Source organism: Gallinula chloropus (assembly GCF_964237585.1).
Source record: "Gallinula chloropus genome assembly, chromosome: 1".
Taxonomy (NCBI): Eukaryota; Metazoa; Chordata; class Aves; order Gruiformes; family Rallidae; genus Gallinula; species Gallinula chloropus.
In genome coordinates, this window is record NC_140085.1 from 24,584,316 (window position 1) to 24,605,826 (window position 21,511).

The 21,511-nt window shown below is 40.6% G+C and overlaps 1 protein-coding gene across 3 annotated transcripts; it reads left to right on the forward strand.

Annotated features, from left to right (window-relative positions):
* The first annotated feature begins 1,837 nt into the window (after positions 1 to 1,837).
* WASHC3 (WASH complex subunit 3) lies at positions 1,838 to 17,097 on the forward strand. Of its 3 annotated transcripts, XM_084278941.1 has the most exons (8): positions 1,871 to 1,947; positions 3,570 to 3,668; positions 5,920 to 5,985; positions 7,059 to 7,187; positions 8,625 to 8,735; positions 12,415 to 12,479; positions 13,705 to 13,749; positions 15,334 to 17,097. In XM_084278941.1, exons 1-8 carry the CDS (start codon positions 1,897 to 1,899, stop codon positions 15,416 to 15,418), a joined length of 651 nt encoding a protein of 216 aa, XP_084135067.1. In that variant the 5' UTR covers positions 1,871 to 1,896; the 3' UTR covers positions 15,419 to 17,097. The 3 variants fall into 3 exon arrangements, with proteins under 3 accessions (XP_084135069.1, XP_084135067.1, XP_084135068.1); XM_084278943.1 differs by lacking the exon at positions 3,570 to 3,668 and having other exon boundaries at positions 1,838 to 1,947; XM_084278942.1 differs by lacking the exon at positions 13,705 to 13,749.
* Positions 17,098 to 21,511: the final 4,414 nt, after the last annotated feature.

Sequence of the window (21,511 nt, forward strand, 5' to 3'; positions counted from 1 at the left end):
GTTGTGCAGTCATTCTGGCAATATGGGTAAAAAACCCCTTTACTTTCTTACTAGAATACTGTAGCAAAAAGGATACATGTATGACAGCAGGTTAGTAATAAATATTTTATGAATGTAATAAATGCAAAATCAAAGAAAAACTGCTTCAGTACATAAATAAGAATTTTATGTAAACATGAGTAACAGATCTACCACATACAGCTACCACAGCTGTAGATCCCACAGCTACCACAGATTCTGCATAAGGGTTTGTAAAATGCTTAGCAAACCAAGTATCTAATGCGTTTTTACTCATCACAATGAGAAGCTTCCTACTTAGCATATGATAGATTTTTAACTGCTCTACAAGTAGATCAGGTCCCTTTCCTAAGCTTTCTTCACTGTGCCTGTTGGCTTCAGACAGTAGAGCTCAATCAAGCACAACATAAAAGATCAGATGTGTGCACACAAGAAGTATTTCTCTTGCTGACCTCCTGAAATGTCAATGGGTGAAGTTACATGAAGTAGCAGTTACCTGTATTTTTGCTACCAAAGCCAGCAAGGTGCTACTGGGTGACCCTGCTCACCAGCCCCATGTTCGACACTGTGGCTGATGTGACTGAAAGTATGGACCAAGCAGGAAATGGCTTCCTCTGATGCTAGTTCTCCACCAAGGTGGCAACTTAAAGCAAAGGATCACTGTGTACTACAACTAACAACTGGTAAAATGAGTGCACACAGCTGTTGGTGGGGAGTGAGTGAGGAGAAACCCTTTCCGATGATGTGACTCATTGGAGTTGTTTGATCTTGGGCCCTATTAGTACTCCAACGTGGTTTGATCTGTTCTTTGCATCTGTCTTTGTTTTGGGCTTGCTGGGCAAGGTTTGTGGGGAGAACAGTGGACACAGAACAACACAGAGCTTCACAGGTGGCTGCAGAGAAAAAAAGGCAATACCATCAGCCGTGGAACAGGTTGGCTATTTTCCAGTTAGGGAATTCTTCTAGAAGAAGTAGTCTACAGGCTGCTTCTTTTCCTTGAGCCCAGTTCTCTGGGATTTCTTGGCTGAAAAGGAATAGCCCTACTTACACCCTAAGCTTGAGAGTCAAGTGAAAGCAGGGGTGGGTGTTGCCAAACAAAACCAAAACGTTAGGCAGGCCACTGCCAGGTTTACCACAGCCCCTTTTCCCCCTGTTGCATTAGCATTAAAGTACAGTAACCTCCCCTGGCGTGATCACAGCCATGCTTCTGTCTTCTTCAGCAGACTGCAATGTCATCAAGCACTCTATTTTCCATGCTGCCCTTCACCAACCCGTAAGAGTGCAGAAAACACCTTCACGGCTGGCTTCTCTCTTCACGACTTTGATGTCTGACCACCGGGGAAGAAATCGCTCGACAGCCTGCGTTACCCCCGGCCCTGCCCTGAGGCGCCGATTCACCCGTGTGAATCTATGTCATCTGAAGGGGGCCCGGGCTGGGGCGCCCTGTGCCTCAGCGGTCCCGCCTCACCCCCTGCGCCAGGGACCGCTGCAGAACCGACCACGCAGAGCTGGGAAAAGCAGGACGTTTATGCTACAGGAGCATCCAGCCGCCGTGGTTTGGGATTGCACGTTGTCCTGCCGAGGGGCCGGTTACAAAGAGAAGGGCAGAGGCGGAGGAAGGTGGGGGAGGGAAGCGCTCCGCGGGCTGTCCGGCCGCTCTGATCACTCTCTCCCTCCTTCGGACTACGCTTCCCGCGATGCGTTGCGCCGGGAGAAGGGACAGCGCATGCGCACAACCACGAGCGCCGCGCCGCTCGAGTGGAGATTTTGTTTCCGGGTGGAGGTCACGAGGTCGTGCGGCGGGGCCTTCCGGGGCGCGGCGGGAGGTGCGGGCGGGCGCGGGGCTGTTCTCCGTCCCGTCGCCTCTTTCCCGCGGGGATGGACGCGGACGGGCTGCCCATTGTGGGTTCCGGCATTGACCTCACCAAGGTACGGGCTGCGGTCGCCCGGGGGTCCGGAGCTGTCCCGGTTCCCCCTCCTCGGCGGCGGCGGCTGCGCTGGCCCTGGTGCTGGGCGAGCCCCGTCTCCCTCCCCTCCTCCCCTTCCTGGCCCGGCCCGGTGGTTGAGCGAGTCCGGCCACGGCCTCGACGGATCCCCTCGGCCAGCCGGGCCGCTCTCCTGCCGCGGGCGAGGAGAGCTGCTCGTGAGGTGCTGTGCTGGGGTTGTCGGGGCCGGGCCGTCAGGTGCCGTTACCCCGGCGGCCGAGTTCCCGCAGACGAGAAGGCGGCTCGGCTTGTCTTCAGCCCTGGCTCCTTCCCGCAGTGCAGAGTTAATGTTTTCCAGTGGCGTTTTACTGCAAGTCCTGGCACAGCGTTATATTTAGAGGCTAAGTCGTCTCAGTCTCAGAACTGTGAGGCAGGTCTCATGCTTACTCATGTATTTTTGTCATGTCAAAACATCTTTTTAGCTTTGTTTCTCAAATACAGAGCATAAAGATCAGACAGCTGCAATTACCCTGATGAGCCTTCCATCCTCTGTGCTACCCCACAAATTTCAGATAAGGTCACAAGCACAGTTTGGCGGTTCTGGAGCTGCAGAATTAACTTTGGCGACCTTCCCACACAGGTGCTCAGACTGAGAACTTCAGAGAACAGCAACAAGCCTCACGAAAAGACAGGACAATTTAGTGGCAGAGTGAAGTGACTGCAACACAGACAAGTGGAACAATAAGGAAGTGATGAAGACCAGGGAGTCAGTATATTCAGTGCAGCTGAGGCTTGGCTGCAAGCATTTTTCCTTGTAAATCCTTCACTTTAACCAGTTCCATAGAGTAAACTCCTCCGTGAAGTTCGAGGCTTAAAAGAGTTGCCCGAAGTAATTAACCATCTGGCACTACACATTTATACTTAAAGTTTTGTGTGACTGTTCCTGATTCCAGTCCGGTATAAGGGTTTATATAAAAATGCCAACTGCCTGTTACGTTACGAGCACCAGTTACTTTGGTTTAAGGGTTTTTTTTGGACAACATTCTACACCTTACCTTGAAAAGTATGTGTGCATCGGATGCGATTTGGAGGATTGACATGAAATAGAATTTTAGGTTGAGCTTAAAAATAAGTAAAAGTGTAGGTAGACACTAGACACTGCAGCAGCAATTTCACTACTTCTTTTTTCTAGTGTTGCTTGTAAATCTTTGTATGGATGACCATGTTTTTTCTTTTCTTCTCAAGTCCCAGAAGGAAAGATCCTGATTTATGCTCTTGTTTTTTGAAAAAATTAACACCAGTTTTCAGGAAAGTTCACAATTTCTTAAATAAGAAAACACAAGTGGGTCTTGTTGCCTTTTCTGTGTGTCCTGCACTGTTTCAACTGTCATGTTACTAGAATTTTTTGGTGAAAAAGGGTTTCTATTCATGCATAAATATGTATGTGTGTGTGTATATATACAAAAATTGTTTGTGTATATACATATATATCCCTAGCAAGCACACATAAGGCAGGTTTCTAAAATAATTTCTTCTAAAACATTTTCTTTTTTAACAGGTCTTTGATTCCAAATGTGACAGTTGACATCTACCTATAATCTGTTTTTCTTACATTATTAAACACAGGTTCCCGCTATTCAGCAGAAAAGAACTGTAGCATTTCTAAACCAGTTTGTGGTTCACACAGTACAATTTCTCAACCGCTTTTCTACTGTTTGTGAAGAGGTATGTTTACTATTTTCCCAGCTGTCAATTTATGCAATAAAAAATCCTAGAAATGAGAACCATTCCCTTCAGTATTTTTGGTGCAGTAATACTGGTAGCTTAAACCAAAAAATTTAGTCTGCTTTGCGTCAAGTTCTCTCTTGAGTAAGTGCACAAGACAGATTCTTTCCCCATGATACCCACAAGAACTGCTGATTATACCGCACTTAATCCTGTTTCCTTAAACTTTTGCATTTGGCACAGTCTTTGAACTTTTTGATACATGGAATTTGTTCTGAGCAGCTCCATCTGTGGATATCATCTTGTTTTGGAAGAGGGATGCCGTATTCCTATGGTGCTGAATCCATTTTGACAGTCAGTATCCTTCTCAACTGGGTTAGGGTATTGCATCAAAAGTTGCTTTCCAATTTCAAAACCTTTAATTTAAAAGGGTGATACACTAAGCTCTGAATGTAGATAATTCTGATGTGGAAAAAAGTAATTTTTAACAAGTGAACATGAAGCGGGTCATTTTCATATCTTGTAAAAAAGAGAAAAATAAAAATATGTAGCGTTCATAAGTTTTTATGGTGACTTTAGTGCCAATGGAAATATACCAGACTGACTAGGATTGTCCTCTGAACGGGATAGGAGTGCTTCCTCCCTTGTAGAAAGGGTGTTTTCTGATGTGGCTTCGGGCTCAAACTTTTTGTCATTAGTGGGGTATTTTTTTTTGTAACTGTTCACTAGTTCATTCGACAAAGACAACTATACAGCTCTAGCCAGCAGGGCTGGGGCTGCGCTCAAATCCAACTAGGCTAAGCCACGTAATCTGAGAAATTCTGTTATTTGTTAGCAAAGCTTAGAGCCAGACCCGTGACAAGTATAAAATTTGGCTACCACATCAACATATGGAGCTTCAGAGGAAAGAAAAGTCATTTTTTTCTAGGTTTTTAAACTTACTGTAACCTGATATGTGGGACAGTGTAACTGCTTTGTGGTGCTGTTGTCAGTTGTCCAAAACCCAGCTGTCACATGATCTCAGTGTAACCTCTTACATAGGTGCTATGGAAATGAGAGCACATATATTTAAAAGCCACCTTGAGCATGCAGCAACACTGTGAAATCTAGTTAATAAACCAGTTATTAGTTAACCTAAACATGTTGTTACCCAAAAGACTAAATAGCTTCTTTATAAACTCCTTGAAAGGAGGTATTTTTAATGTGAAAGGTCCCAGTCTAAATTAACAGAAGCCAAGAAATTCAATATTAGGGCTGACAGCATCCTTAACTCCGAATTTCTTGGCTCTTGTCTAGTCAAACTGACCCTGAAGTTATATAACCATCTTTTGCACATTTTTTTCCTCCCCTTTCCCTAACTACATACAGGGCACCTAGTTCCTTTCAGTAAGAACCGACTCCTCTTCAACGAACAAAGAACCATCTGTAAACAAGTCAGCGCACTCTCCAAAAAGACTAACTCCTGTCAGTCTCCTTTTACTTTTTCTAGCATGTTGGCAGAAATGCCATTTTCTTAGGGTGTTAGAGTTCTGCTTCAGAGCCAGGCAGAATCTTGCCGACGTGCCAGGAAGCTGTCAGAGCGTGGTACGTATCTGCCAGCCGGCGCGCTAGCCAACTTCACTTGGACAGGTCTGGCGACGTATGGTAATGATTAGTTAAAAGAGTGACAGTTCTTACAGAGTAATTTAGAAAAACTTAAGTTGTTATATTTTACTATTTTTTTAAGTGTCAAGATCTGGTTGAGGTGCACCTGGAGCATAGAGAGCTTCTGGCTAGTTCAGTGTCACTGCAGTTTGCCTGGACAGGAGTTTCAGTCACCCGCTGTGTACTTTATTGTATTTTTCTGCTTTGCATTTGCTTTGTTACATACACACACACGACATCTTTTCGTCTTCCACGCTTGGAATAAACTTTGAAGAAGGATGTTTTGGTAACTGTGAGAGTACAGTATGTCTACCATTATTCTCCAGTTACTCAAAATAATACCCTATCTACTTTGGCTTGCCCTTGTACTTAGTCCATCTTCATTTCTGTCAGTCATTGTGTGAAAAAAACAATTTCTTAGTAAAATTATTTAAAATTTGAACTGGCGTAACAAGTGTACCAAAAAGGGATGCCATTGCTTCATTTATTCCATAATGTTATCGCATGGTAGAAGACAAAAGTGATTTTGTTAAGCTAGATGTGTGCTGGTTTATATGTACAAGTGGCCATGGGAGTGTTTTCATCTCCTGATTGTTTTCTCTTCTAGAAATTGTCAGCACTCTCTCTCCGTATCCAGCAAATTGAAACAACACTCAATATTTTGGATGCAAAGGTTTGTATTTGTACAGACTGTGTTCTAACAGCAACAGCCTCCTGGATTACAGGAGATAGTTTCCCTTTCATAGTCTGAATTGAGGAAATAATTTGCCATGCAAACTCTAACAAGAAATTTTTCCCCTCTTTGTAAAGCAAACGTATCTGTGGAAGTGTTACTGGACAGTAAGGCTTTCAACTGATAGAAGTAACTAGATAGATGCCTTGTAAACTTTTTGATGCTGAAATGTGACCTGAACTGGGTCTAACAGAAATGTTTCTGATGGATCTTCTTTGGCTAAAATGACAAAAGGTTATAATATATAGTCACTGTTTTGCTAAAAGAAAAAGAAACACCAAAAACTGAAAGATAACCCAGTGTACTGTTTTAACCACCCCTTCCTTTAGTAAGGATGGAAGCACTTTCGATTGGCTTTTCTGGGAGCAGGGGTAGGACATTCTGAAAGTGTTCAATAAGATCATTGTGATCTTATCTTACTACTACTGCAGTAGTACAAACAGTGCTTACTAACTTAAATTTATTTCATACTATTTAGAAATTATCAGTATTGATATTTTTTGCAGAATTCTTTATAAGCCTGTTAAATGGAATTTCCTTCAAGTAAATACGCAGTGTATTTACTATCTACTCTCAGCATTTCCTTAAAAAAGTGAAAGATGAAGAAAAATGCAAAATCTGTGACCATCTGTTAGGTAATAGAGCAGTTCTTGTCATCATTCTTTCACTGGAGGAGTGGCAGAGAAGATGTCATGGCTCTTGTGTGGTTGAGAAGTGATGTAGCAAAATGCTGGGAAGGTGTTGAAGCCTTTCCTGTGCTGCAGCCCTGTGTTAACCCTGGAGTGAATGCCCCAATTAAGTGTTTTGAGGGATTTGTCATAGAAGCCACCTGAAAACAAAAATATTAATTATGTTGCTAATCAAAATACCAAAACTAGAGATAAAATGTTACAAGTTTTCTAATGTGAAACCTACCTGGGGAATGTATTGTAGGCAGCATACTGCAGATGTTATTGTACGTGTAGATTTATGATAACACTTAATGCTTATTTGATGATGTTTTTTTCATTCAGTTATCATCTATTCCTGGCCTAGAAGATGTCAAGTTTGAAGTGTCCAATGCAAGTATGAAAAGTGTTACAAATGGTCCTGTGGCACAAACTACTACAGATCAACAAGCAGCTGTATCACCTCAATGTGGAGTAAGTAGTAAAGCTTGGAAGCGGATGGAAGAAGCAATCCTATGTAAAGATCTAAAACTACATTTTTCACTAATGAAACTATTATAACGAGTGACTTAAAAAACAGTTTAACCTTTCTTGAATGTATGACTTTAATAATTAGAACTAAGACAGATCTAATGAAATTCTAATGGTAAATGTCTCCTTCCTCTTCTTCAGTCACACTAAGATAGGACTGTGAATTACATCAGGTGACTGGGAAGATCATGAATGAAAACTAACAGTTCAAGTCACAAAATTCCAACTCTTCTCCCTCCTCTAGAATGTGAGCTTTCAGCTCAAATTGGATATCTAGCATACTGTATTTTAAAGAGATTATTACGGTGAAGGTTACCATCTATGCACAGAAAATGCCAAATCATTCTGAGTGAGGAACATTAGGGTCCTATCCGTGCAAGTACTATTTTGCTGGATTTTTTTGTGTACGTGTGTTAGGTTGTTTTTGTAATCCAGACTTAAGTCCTGTTATCACCAATTCACTATATGAGGCTTTTTGGCTTATTTATAGATGAAGTTCTTTCCCCAGTTTCCTATTATAGTTTCTTTTCTTGGAATCTCCAATTCCAGTTTCTTTTCTCTTACTTGATGTGGAGCAGCAATAGCAGGAGTACTCTGCTGCCTTTCCCTGCCTCTTAAAGACTGTAACTATAATTTGCAGCCAGCAGCATGGGAGACAGAATGAACAGTTTGCATGGCATGTTTCAGCATTATTAGAGAATGACCTCTGGTTATTTTGTTTTCTTTAAAATGCTCCTTCTCTCCAATATTATGGTAGGGACTAATATTACTGAACAGTGGTTTCATTTAATAGCAAAAATGCAGTTTTCAGTTGTCCTTTTAAATAGTACTATAGTTTCTTCTAATTCTTCCTTTTTTCAAATTAGTCACTCTCAAGGATTCTTTGATTTCATTATGTTATCCTTTGGGTTAATAGTTTATACTGGAAAGTATAGTTTAAAACATACGTAATGTAGGAAACATTTATTGGGGAATCAAATATTTTGAGGAAAAAAGGTGCTGGACCACTAGGGGGGATATATAGCTAAAATCCTTTATTTTTTTTATAGGGTGTTTAAATTACTTACATTTTACTCGCTAAGTACAAAAAACTTAACAGGACTCTTACAGGCTAATTTTTTTTTTCATATATCGTGCAATAACTTAAAAAGTTGTGATTAAAGGTAGAAAGTCACACTCTTACCAGTCAGTGATTGAAAGAGCTGGGTTTTGTCTGTTCTTGCATCATGGAAATCTCTAATTCTGAGTGTAGATCAGAGTCATCTTGATGTAGGAAGATTTCCACTTCACCCTTAAACTACAAATTTTATGGGTTGAAATCTTTCCACGCTTCTGATCTGCATTTGCTAGCCATTTAAGTGTTATCTTCTTCCTATACAGCAGAACAATCTCCATGAAGAAGGGTTACAGAAAACAGAGGTGGTTACAGAAAATGTCAGAACTGTGGCCAAGGATCCAAGATATGCCAGATATCTCAAAATGGTACAAGTGGTGAGTCAGTTCTCTTCCCGTTCTTTAGGTACTCCGTTATTATTATGTGGAACGTCATACACAGCTCTTAAGTGAACATTAAATGTCTGAAGACATACATAGTATCAGTAATCTTTAAGCTACAATGATGTCACAATATTTCTAGCACATCTTCTCTAATCAATGAGTTGATGTAATTTATTCCCTTGGACACCTTCAGGCAGGATATTTCTACAAAAATTCTGCCAGTACACTTGTGAACTGAAGGTGTGGAGATGTGTAAATGCAGAGCGATATTAGCTGGAGTCACAGGTGATGCCACCGAAAGCTCCATTCTGGCAGGGTTGGTGTCATTCCCCACACACAGGCATGATTACAGTTCAGCTTTCTGCAGGGTACATGTCAGGTACCTGTCATTTGTGATGCAGGTTTTGTTTACCTCTTTGTTTCTGGGCTGTTACACAGGTAAATGGGAAACGTATTTGCATGAGTGAAAACTAATAAAGAGGTAAAAAGGTGAATGGGAGACTCTTGGTCATGTTTTTAAATAGTTGTTTTTATCGCATCCACAAAAATAAAACCAGATTTATTTTCAAGCTGTCAGTAGAAATTTTCCTCTGAAACATGTTATCATTCAGGAAAATATGACTGTCATAGTATTAGTAAAATGTTGCTTATGTTAAAACTAACTTCATGGCTTCACTCCCTCTTCAGAGCAATTACTGTAATTGGTGTGCTTCGTACTTTGGATGATGTTCCAGACCTTATTTTTCATTTGAATCACACATTGGCATTTAATGGGTAACTTTTTGCAAACCATTTGGAAAACCTAGCAGTGGGGTAGTAGCAGAGAGCAGAGCACTACGTTAGTACTGATTTAATGCCAGGTTTCAAAGTGGATGTCAAAGTGCTGGATGGTCTCATTACTTTGACTTTTTTTCCTTTTTGGTGACTGCTGAAGGAGTGAGATCTCACTTTCTGCATTTATCCTTTGTACTGGCAGTTCCTGGTGACTCCTCTGCCAGTTGTAAACAGTGTGGTAGGAAAGTCAAACTAACGTACTACAAATTAATGTGTGTTCTCTTATTTGCCAAACTTGTCTCCTCGTCCAGTCAAGTATTTCAGTTAGTGTCATTTATTTGCCCAAACTAAGTTTCTAGCTGAAGGTTTGTTTGAACTGATCACTTTTTTATTGCTCACAGTATTTATAGTATTTAAGAATTAGCACCATGAAGGGATATATCTTTTACACTGAAAGTTGCTGTTCTGTGAAACAAACACATTTCAATGGATTGCAGTTTGGGCATAGTAAGTTTGTATTTTTAAAAGTATACAGCAGGAATATTTAAGCAAACCTTACAAAAGCAATATCCTGTTTGCTACAGTGAATGTACTGAACACTTCTACTGACAGTAGTCAGTCTATGATTTCAGGTAAGCATGTTTAAAGTACAAAGATTCTTACTTGATTCTGAACAACACACATGACTGCAGAGACATCACGATACTGACTGGCCTGATCCAGATTGATTCTTGATTTAAAGGATCAAAATCAAACCAAATGTGGAGAGTGCACTGATCTTCAGGAATTACCAGCATGGGTGGTGCATCACCTCTTTGTGCACTCTTGTTTTGAACTCTGTTCTGAAACAAGATTGTTCCTTGCACACTTCCTGCACGGCAGGACCAAGCTGGGAGTAGGGCAGGGGTACACTGTGTTGAATGTGTGATGATTTGGATGATTTCAGATCTTAAAAGGGTAGAAACAAATGCAATGGAAATTTAGTACTGGCTCCTACGTTAGGAGAGTGCACCTGTGCCATTTCAATAGCTGTCTGGTTTATATTAGTAGCGTGAAATACTGTCACAGCAGTATTGGGCTCTGATTTTCTGGATTAAAACTTATGAAAGTATGAAAGACAAAGTAATTGTAATGCCCTAATTGTCTTATAAACAGATTAGGTACAATCCTATTTGTTTTCCTTCAGGAAAACTTAAGATTCTTGTAAACCTATGATACATGGGGGTACTGAGAGCTTTCTTACATATTTAGTTGCATATAATTTTGGAATAAAATGCTTCTCCAAGCGTGAACTTGAAAACATAATAGTTTCCAATCCATTCTTAGAAGTTGATGTACCAAGCTCACTGTCTTTGAGAGCAGATATGAATTCTGCTTTGTGTGGTCTGACTCAATCTGTTTTTCATGTGGTTTGGTGCGTAACTACTTTGTCAGTGACTTCTGAGCTGGGGAAAGAAACCCCAAAAGCAGTCAAGCAAGAGAAAAATGCATTAGATAGTGCAAGGTGGTGTACAGACCCAAATCTATGCTAGAATAAGTGAACATTAAACTGTCATTAAATACTCAAAGGTTTTCCCCTTTGTAGCAGACATGACCTGTGAATTACTGAGAAACTCTTTATTCCAAGCTAATGCCTTTCAAGTATTTGAGTCACATTTTTGACGCTGTGCCGAATACATCACTAAAACTATGTACCTGCCTGTGTGCTGCTCAGAAGTCCTCAAGCAAAAGTCTTGATTATGATTCTTACTCTGAAACTGCACAAGGGAAACACAGTAAGACAGCTAGCTTAGTTCTTGCTTTGCCAGGTTAGCCACTGCTGCTGTCACTAGTACCACATGCTTCTTTGGAACATTAGTCATGGCTGCCCTTTACTTTATCACTCTTCTACTTACTTTGGACAACAGATACTTGGCCTGTGCCAAAAGAATGCTACACTGGTTTTCATTTAGGTTGCAAGGTCTTTCCTGACTTTCTTAGACCACCAGTAGCTTTGTCTCTTGGAAATCAGAAATCACATCCTCTCTTCTTATATTTATTTTATTTTATTTTCCCCATCCTATCTCAGCTTGCAGTGGTCTAGGTGGTGTCTCTGATGGTTTGCAACAGGGGATGGCAAAGCAACAAGTTGTCTTTGAGCAACTCTAGTGGAAACATAGGAGCAGTTTGTTGGAATGTATCTTGTGAGGCGATGTGGGTCAAAGTGTTCTTGGGTATGCGATCCAAGATGAGGGGATGTTTAGGTGTTGCTGAATAAATAAAGTGCAAAGCTGTGGAAGGACTTGCAGTCAAAGGAAGGAATTTTTTTTAACACGTATATAGCTGGCTAAGATCTGTCCACAAGTCATAGAAGATTCAAGCCTGACTCTACAAGCACTTGTATGCAGAGGAAACTCCTTTAAATTGTGCTTCTGTTCTCATGTTCTGCTTCCTTTTTCTGCATGCTTTTTAAAGACTTAACATTGCATTAAGGAGTTGTAGCAGATGCACTTTTCTGGTTTTGCTTCTTTTTGGGATATACTTTCAGCATGTGCAAGTCTCTTTATCTTTCTAGCGCAACTGTCCTCTGCTGTCTTTGTGCTACTTTGTGCATTCTTCACATTCTCATCCATACACATAACTTCAGCTTCCTGGTTTTGTCTGCATGAATTGCAAATACATCTGTCTGTCCCTGGTTCTTTCTCTGCAACTTTCTCTAGATGTTTTGCCATAAATATAAGGATTCAAAGGACCTTTGATCTCAAGTCAGTTCACACTTCACACTGATGGTAGCTGGTGGTCTTGTTCAGCAAGTGGCATGCGTAAATTTGTATGAAAGTGTAACCTAAAAGAACCTGTGGAATTTAGTTCACCTGTTTGTGTCCAGTAGTTTCATATTATTCTTCCTCCTCCTACACAGGGTGTTCCTGTAATGGCAATACGAAACAAAATGATTTCTGAAGGGCTAAATCCAGATCTTCTCGAGTAAGTAATTTGTAACTTTAAGTAAAGCTGGAATTCAACCATGTGTTTAAAGAACTTGGGAAAAAAAGTGTACTTAAGAAAGGTTGTTTATGGAATCAAAATTTTAAGTTATCAGGATTAAAACAGGTTTTGAAGTCTTCCATGAAAGGCATTTTTAGCATTTTACAGGCCGGAAGAGGGCCATTAGTACCAAAGGAGGAGGGATGCAGTCTCAAGTAGAAGCTGGTTTTTCAGTGTTTACTAGACCAAGGCCCAGGTAATAGAGACCAGAATATAAATGGGTAGGTGCTGCACCCTCCCAAACGGAAAATTGTAGGACTTTGCCATTCAGACTTGGAAGGAAGTGGAAGAACTTCTTCCAAGTCAAGCAGAGGTGGCGCAGTTCCAAGGAAAAGGATGTAACAATGACCAGGTAACATTTGACAGTATGTATTTAGCGATGAAGAATCACATAATACACCAGGAGCCATTTTCACTGTACTGTGTAAGTACAAGGTTTCTAAGCTAGCAGCATAATGGAATAAATAAAAGTAGAGGAAAACTGGGTTATCGTCATGAGTCACTTTATCTCCAAGCTACTTCCTGCTGTCTAAATAAGCCTCAAGGAGTTATTCTTAATTTGATGTTTTTACTGATTGAATGCGAAATAAGAAAAAGAACCCAAGTAAGAACCTGGGCAAGTCTGAGACGTGCAGATATGATTTCACTATAGGTTTGTTAAATGGGTTGTATTTCTTACTCTCTGTTTCTGGCCCATGCCTTTCTGTAAAAGCTGCTATTTCTTCATGTTTGGATGGATTTTTATAGTAGCTAAAAAAACCCCTAACCAGATAATAGGTTAAATTTTCAAAAGCTTTTTTAAAAAAAATGTCCCTGTTTGTGGATTGTCTGTTCTGGGTTAAAGCAGAAATGTTACTACTGTGGATTGGGGCTCACAGAGTGTGTTTGGGGTTTGGTCTCAAAGTCCACCTGCAAAGATTCTGTGCAACTGTAATCTGCTCAGGCAGATTTCCTTTAAAATGTTTTTGGCTTGAAAACTGCATGGCAAATCCACCAGGTTAACGAGAGCTAGTGATCTAGTGATTTGGCAAGGTGCATAATACTTATGATTTTAAGGAGTTAGGGGTGACATTTATTTTTTGCTTTCTTGTCTCAGTATCAGTGTGGTTTGTTTGGGTTTTTTTAATGTATCTTGCCATTCACACCACATTTATTGAGTCCTCAGGTTCCTTAGGCCTGCTCACTCAGTCCTCATGAAAGATAGGAGACTGTACGTACAGCTGTATGTTCAGTCGCTTGCTGCAGACTCCCCGCTGCTTGCCAGTCACTGAGCATGGTTTTTCTGTGGTGGCAGAGATGCTAATTCTAATAGTATGGAGTTGTTAATCCTCTCTTCCTTTGACTGTTTTACTTCTTGTATCTTGCTTTTCTCAACTTTTTAAAGGACTTGAAAACTGCCTACTCTGTAACGCTCCTAGTAATAACTTCTGTTTCTTCTCCTTCCTCTCTTGCCTGTCTACAACTCCAGGAGAGTTTGTCCTGCCCTCATGAACTAAAAGAATTTATTGCCATCTTCCTCTCCGTACTAGGGGAGAATTTTTGCACTGGTCTCTCCAGATCACATGTCCTTGCACGGCTTTTCTGTTTTGTCATTACCACGGCAACGAGGAATAATATTGTGAAGTGGTATTTGCATGAGAAAGCAAACGTTTTCTTAATTTATTTTGGAGGTGTGCAGTGGGAGAGGGGGAGGGTTCTTTAATGCCCTTTTCACTTTTGCACCCAAACTGTTCAGAAACACTTTAAAGGTACCGTAGGGATTTTCAGCAGAGAAATTATAATAAACAGAACTGAAGTTGGAAAAGAAATTCTGTGGCATGACACACGGGGTAGCCCCAAGGTGAATAACAACAGGATTAATAATACAATTTTCAGCTTAGTTTAAAATACAGCCTTTCATCAAAGGGAGCAGTTAAGTATCATACAGGAAGCTAGTTTCTGTGAAGATTATTCTTCCTCTTCCCCAAGTATAATTGCATGTGTATTTTCAGCCTTGGTTTCAGAATTTACCAGGCTGAGTCTTGCTTGTATTGTCAAACTCATTGCATACTTAGGAGGGAGACTCCAGTGAGACCCATCATCTTCACTGGGTAGTGTTAGGCTTGCCTGTCTCCCCCTCGTTCTCAAGTAGATTCCCTGAGCAAAGTTTTTGACACGATGTGAAGGACTCTCTTATGTATTCTCTTCAAAACTAAATACAAGAGATCTGATCATTTATAGTCAATAAAAATCCCATGGCTGCCCTTGCATGTCAAATTTAACCCACTGTTCTAGCCAAATTCCACTCTGAGTAATTCCTTTTTGCTTCTCTAAATTATCCCTGCAGTTTTAGTTGGATACAATATTGTTCATTTCCTGTCTTATTTTTTTCATGTACTATTTACACTGCTTAATGGTGTACAGCATGTTCCTTTCAGCCCTAGTACCTCTGAAGAATGAAAAAAAAAAAAAGAATTAATCAGTATTGCCTGATTTCAACTCTTTCTACAAGTGTTTGCCACTTCTTAGTGACGTGTCATTACTTCTGATAACCTCCAAGGTGTCCATTCAGACTGATGTCTGCAGCATTCTGGTGTCCAGTGAGCTACAGTTGCTAGTGTTTATCTTTCAGCTGTAAATGAAGCAATACCTACCAGGTGTGAGTTTGCACACCACGAACAGTTGATGTGTTACATGTTGTGGACAGAAAGTGCATGTGATTGTAGTGAAAGGACATCAGCATTACACACGAGGTTGCTTGTGTTCTCAGTCACCTTCTAGGAGTTACCACTCAGAAGGTTTTTGTTGCCTGCAGGACCCCAGATGCCCCTGTACCTGCCTGGGGAGATGACGGGAAAGCAGAAGACAGTTCTGATAGTGAATCTTCATTCAGTGACTGAAGAGACAGATTTCGGCTTTGGAAACCTCTGTTAAGTGCTGATGTGTTTGGAGCTGTAGCCGATTCTCCGTGGGTCACGTGGCGATTTATCTGACAGCATTTTTAAGGACTAAAATCCTCCATGTTGTCTCCCAGGAAGTTTGAACAAGCAGCGTGTTTCAACCTCAACCTTTCCACCATGAAAACTAACAGGGAGGTCCTTGCTATTTTTACGCTGCAGTTCAGATGCCTTTCTGATTCTTCTGAAATTACCCTGTAAACCTCTCAAAGTTCCACGCCTCTAAACCTCCAAGTCACTGAGACTACATTCTAGTCATTACTGCATTTTCTATATAACACTTTGAACCTGAGTTGCCTTCTTTCTGTCCCATAACATACAGGTAAAGTACCTTCTCAAAACAAAAATGTCTAAAAGTAACTTGATGAACTGCCTTTTTTTATAATATACTATGCTGTGAAGTGATGCGACCAGAGTCAGCTGGTTTATGGTGATTGCAAATTAGTGATGTTCTGCTTTGAGAGTAAGTAGAATACGAGTGGAAATACATTAAAGACCAGTGTGAAGCTTCTTTCAAAGTATTTTCTGCTGTTCAGTTTCACATTAGAGCCTGTACAAATTTGCTAATGAAATGCCTGCTCTGTAGAAGAGTTCATTTATCAACTTCAGGTTACAGTGCTGTAGAAAACTACAGACATTGCAAGATTGGTGGAAAAGAATGCTGTGAAAGAAGCAAGTGACTGGAATATTATTAATGGAATACCAGATTCTCACTACTTGCTCACTGTTACATGGGTCAGTAGAAACCACTTTCTGATGGCTGTTAAGCGTATTTGCAAGGAGTTGTGGCTGAGCAGTTTGCATAGCATTAAACATCACTTCCAAATCAGTGCCCTTGCTGACAATTTCAGCAAAGAAGCCAAAATTCAGTTTGTAGAATGCAAAAGACTACCTTGCTACCTCTTGAGGTGTGCATTGGGGAAAAATATGAAGAAATCCACTTGAAACCAGACCGTCCCTGAAGGCTTCCCTCCAAAGTACTTAACCTACTGCATGAGTCAAAAATGACATTTCATGAAAGAATCCTCTTTAATATAATTTGTTCCACATGAAATTCTTCACAATCTATTTGAATTCCCCAGATTAATATGATTATACTAGAATCCTGTGGGCCAGGCAATCATTCACTTTCTGGTATTTCACATTCTTCCCGAGACCAAGAAAAGACTAAAACTGAAGCTCTGAGTGTATAAATTTGTTAGCTTTTATGACCAAGTCATTATCTTCTCTCCTAGTTATTTATGTCACTTCAGTAGGTTAGCTGCTTTTTTTCCTGTAACTTAAGCATGGCTCCCCTTTGAGTCTAGCAGGCATATTAAAGCTCTTCATAACCTGTAAATCAGAGTAATGCCTAAATCCCTATGAAAGCATATATGCACTAGCAAATGTCTATAGAGGTGGCATCTCAGTGATGAGTTAATTATTATTGAACACTTAAACAAAATACTCAGTAGTTGACACTTGGTAACTCGACAAATATTAACATGTTAGCAATAAGTATTTGAAAAGTAAATGTTGTAATGTTATTTCAGAAAGCATATATTAAAACACTGGTGACTTTTTCAGATCTATATTTGAAAACTTCAGTGAAGCAGCCTGTATAATTAAAGCTATGTTTTGTAAACCGACGTTGTGGTTCTATTTCATTCCTGTATGTTGTTTTAAACATGATGAGAATTCTTCTGGAGTCTGTAATACATGTTTCTCCAAAGCTGAGTATGCTGAAGTTGCATTAGTCTGCTAGCTGAAGGGGAGAGTTCTGAAAAGAGGAGACTGGAGTTTAACGTAAGACATGTTAGCGCTCTGACTAGAGGGGAACTGAACATCCCGCAGCTGCCACACTAATGAGAAAACGTAAGGAAGACCAAAATTGCTGAGGGTTGTATGCTTGGTACTCTTGGAGTGTTACTAACCTATGTAAGGAAACAGCATGACTTAAAGAGTTGACTGGAGACATAGTGGTTGATTATTTTTTAAAAAGAAATAATCAAGGTTACCAGAATACATTTAAGGAGGTGTGACTTCCATTGCGTGTTGTTTTGAAGAAGCCTTTTGTGTAAAGTAGAAGAAACTAAAATTGTTTGTCTTCTACACCACTACAGCTTTATTTTTATGTAAAATGAAAAGGCCTCTAGCCTACTGTCACTTGTTATAATGAGGGATAATTCATTGGTAATTACATATGCATATGTCACAATTCCATTAGTGGGCACGCTGAATTTAATTGCTTAAGACTTGTTTTTTTTCAGGGTAGCTGTTTGCTTTGGAATAGTGCTATCTTAGGCTTGCAGAAACATTAAGAAGACTCTTGCCAACTTTGTCTCCTCTCCCACTGAAGTGGTGGCACACTCCACAGTAAAAGTCCAGGTGTCTGAACTGTGAGGAACCAGGGGGAAACCGATAACACTTTCCCTGTTTGCCTTCAGTGCATCAGCAGCCATTGTGCTCCCGCTGCCTTCGGAACCTCTGACCACATTGAGCTCCTTTGCTCCTGCCAGTCTCATCTGCTAAACACATCCCTGTGCTCTCAGGTTGTAGCCAAGTTCAAGCTGAGACATTTCAGTTTAGGACACATGCTGACACAAGAACCCATTAAGTATGGGAAGGTTGGTTTGAGACTGAATTATGTCAGCTGTGCTAGTGCTGCTTGATCTACAGCAGTTTTCTAGTGAGATGGTGCTAACCCAGAAAGTTGGAAAGCCCTTAACCGCAGGCTAAATGCTATAAGCAGAGAATATTCCAACTTGCTCATTATTTGCCATCTGTTTTGGAATAGACGATGGAGGGAGTAGTTCAACTTGGCTGCATAGTAATCAGATATACATAGTACTTTCAAGGGAAGAAGTCCATTTTTAAGTGAGTTTCCTTTTTAAAAAGCTTCCAACAGCAGTGAACTTTTAAAAGATGCATTAAGAGGTGTCCATCATGCACATCTAATATACCCAAATTTTACATGGAATTACAATAATTATCCGGGGGAATATTACAATTTTTAGGCGTGACAACTACTTCAGCTTGTTGCTGGAACAACTATTGAATGCGTCTGTTAATTACGCACTGTGAGTAAATTATGTACTCAGTGTTCAAACAAACTTCTTTTTTTAAACCCCATCATCATCTTTCTCATTTTGCAGATGGACTGGAATGCAGAATGTGTAAAAGCCAGCTTCTTAAAGGTATTACAGACATTTTAAATGCATGTAGGTGTCTTTAGACTAGATACATATCTCTATTTATGTAAGCTATCAAAGGCAAAAGCAACATCTGGACATGATAATAACTTTATCCTGAAGTCCTAGTTTTGCACTCATTAATTTGTTCCCTCTCAACTCTCCTGTTCAGCTACATTTGAGAAGAAAATTGATGGTTCTGTTTCCAAGCTGGGTTCTTCCTCTCTCTCTTGTGTACGTTACTTACACCAGAGTTGACGTTCTGTGAAAAATAAGTCATAAGAAGCTATAGCCTGTGCTTGGCAAAAGAAGTACCACTGAGATCAGCAGTTTTGAGTGGCACATGATGAGGTCGATTTTGCTTTCCATGATGTTACGTAGCAAGGCACTGAAGTTCATTATGGTCTTAAGCTCTCTGGGAATCCAGTTTTTATCTCCCAGAAGCTGATGCAAGGTTACAGCGTTATAATGGATTTGTCTGTAAAACAGAACATGTGTTTTCTTACTCTTCAGAAAATTTGGCAACCTGTTGCCTGAGAGCACTGCAGCTCAAATGCCTGCACTAGTGCCCCAGGCATTGGTCTCTCGATGCTTCATGTGATGGTGTCTCCATTTGGACCACTTCACAGGCAAGACCGGAGCTGCCACATTAGCAGAGGCGTGTGGCTCGCACCGCCTCACTGTCCTGCCTCTGGTAGAAACCAGTACTTGAAGGAAGGCGTGGGTTGCTCCAGCAGTCCCTTTCCCTGCCGCTGGGATTTTACTCCAGCTGTGAGCACAGATCGATGTGCAGTGCTAAATTACATGGTTGTCAGTGCTTCCAAAAACATGCACATTGATTTGGGAAGCCCTGGGTATTCCTGCCTTGTGCTTGACTGTTTAATACTGCTAATACAGTATTACTTTAAGGGAGTTCCGTGGGCTAGTTCTTTAGCAGGGAAACTGAGCAGAAAGTTAAAATAACAGCCCCTGCCATACAGAAATGAGTGACAGAAACAACAAGCCTAGCATAGGATGTGTTTCCACATGCCTAGACTTATTTTGAGGAAACACGTTTACATGGCTCTAAGTTAAAATGTGGGTCATTGGGTGAGGACAGATGCAGCATGAAACACACCGTTTCATATGGGGTTTTTGTAAAGCTCTTTAACTCAGAATTGTTTTTAGATTCAGTGTATTTCTCATTTTCAGGTAAATGGGTGGAAAGGAAAATTCTGACCATTGACTATGTAGACAGTCCATTATTTTTTCGTCAGACTTCGTAACTGGTAGCCTCTGCCTGAAGGAATGACGTGGTAAATAATAGCATTGTCTGACTGAGGAAATACACTTTTGCTTATCAAACTGTTGTATGTTCTAGAGTATGAGCTTGTACTTGAAAGCTGTCTGAGGATAAGATGTTTCCTGTACACTGGAAATCACTTTTGTGCTCATTATCACCTTCTGTCCTCATCTGTGGAATAAGAAGCTGTAGTAAAGTGGATGGTAGGCTTGGGACCAATCTGTTACTGGAAAGAGCACACATCAAAGTGCTGAAAAGTACAGCTCAGAAGAAAAGGATCTGGGAACAATTCTTCATATGAGCAGTTCTTTTTAGAGGTGATTACCATCATCTGTTTAATAAACCTTAAAATTTATGCCACTTGTAGTGGTGAGAACTTGTGTACACTTGAATTACCCTGCTGTGAAGAAATGGACAGTGGAAAAAACTTGTAAAGCCCATTTGAAATGATAACTCTCCTAAGAATAGTGATTATAATTTTTGCTTTCAACCAAATAATTTCTAGCATTCAGCTGACTCCATATGCTCCCAACAGATTCCATCATCACGTGATTTCTTGTAGCACAGTTTGCAGCGTTTTTTCAGGGGCACGGGGAATCCTTCCGCAGTGAGAGCTAAACTGTTCACCATGAACATCTTGGGGCTGACTTCTCTATACTGCTTCCCAACAGCTCTAAGAGTAGAAACACTTTAGCCATGTGGAGATCATCCTTTGATCTTCTGGGTCCTGTTCACCTACTTCTAAGGTAGAGGTAGGAAAGGGGATGAACAGAAAAAACAAGGACTATCTTATTCTCAGTTGTTTCATCATTTGCTTTTTCCTCAGTGCAGTGCTTTTAGGGGACTGCCAAATAATAACAACAGAACTTTTTTCCAAGAAACTTTGAACAACATTGTCTTGTTTGCCCAGCATGATGCTTGGCATCATCCAAAGCAAAGGGTGAAACAGGCAGCAGCCAGTATTTTTGTAATAATGGATTAGATGAAAAATGGTTCAGAAGCTTGCCTGCCTGCACAAAAGCATATATCGGGATGACAGTTTCAAAGCAGCTGAATACACTTAAAATATCATGGAGGGGGGTGATAGTATTTATCTTACTGTAACTTCTCTTTGCCTCCAACTTTGTTTTTGTGTCTGCTTCCTTCTCTAGTGTAAATGTTAGGATTTGTTGTTCTTCCAGCCTCCTAGCACCTTTGTTCTTCAAATGGTAGTGAGTTGACCTATTACCAGAATTTAAAACCATGCATATCACTCTTTTGAGCTCTTCCATTTTATAGGATGACTCCATGGTATCTTCTGCACAATATTTTAATTGTGGGAGGTGTTTCAGCCTGATTTACTGTGAGAACACCCTCACATTGTACACATGCGTCTGTCCGTAGTTTTCCTCAACTTTTGTAACCTATTGGCTCATTTCAGTCACATTTTGGTAGGAGGGAGAGGAAAACATCTCTAAAATTGGGATCCCTGTGGGTTTGATGAAAGTAAGTGGGTGCTGTAGTTTTGTGTGGCTGGGTTCTTGTGGAGATGGGGCGGCTACAGGACTGGCTTCTGCAAGAAGCACCTAGAAGCTCTGTGCAGGC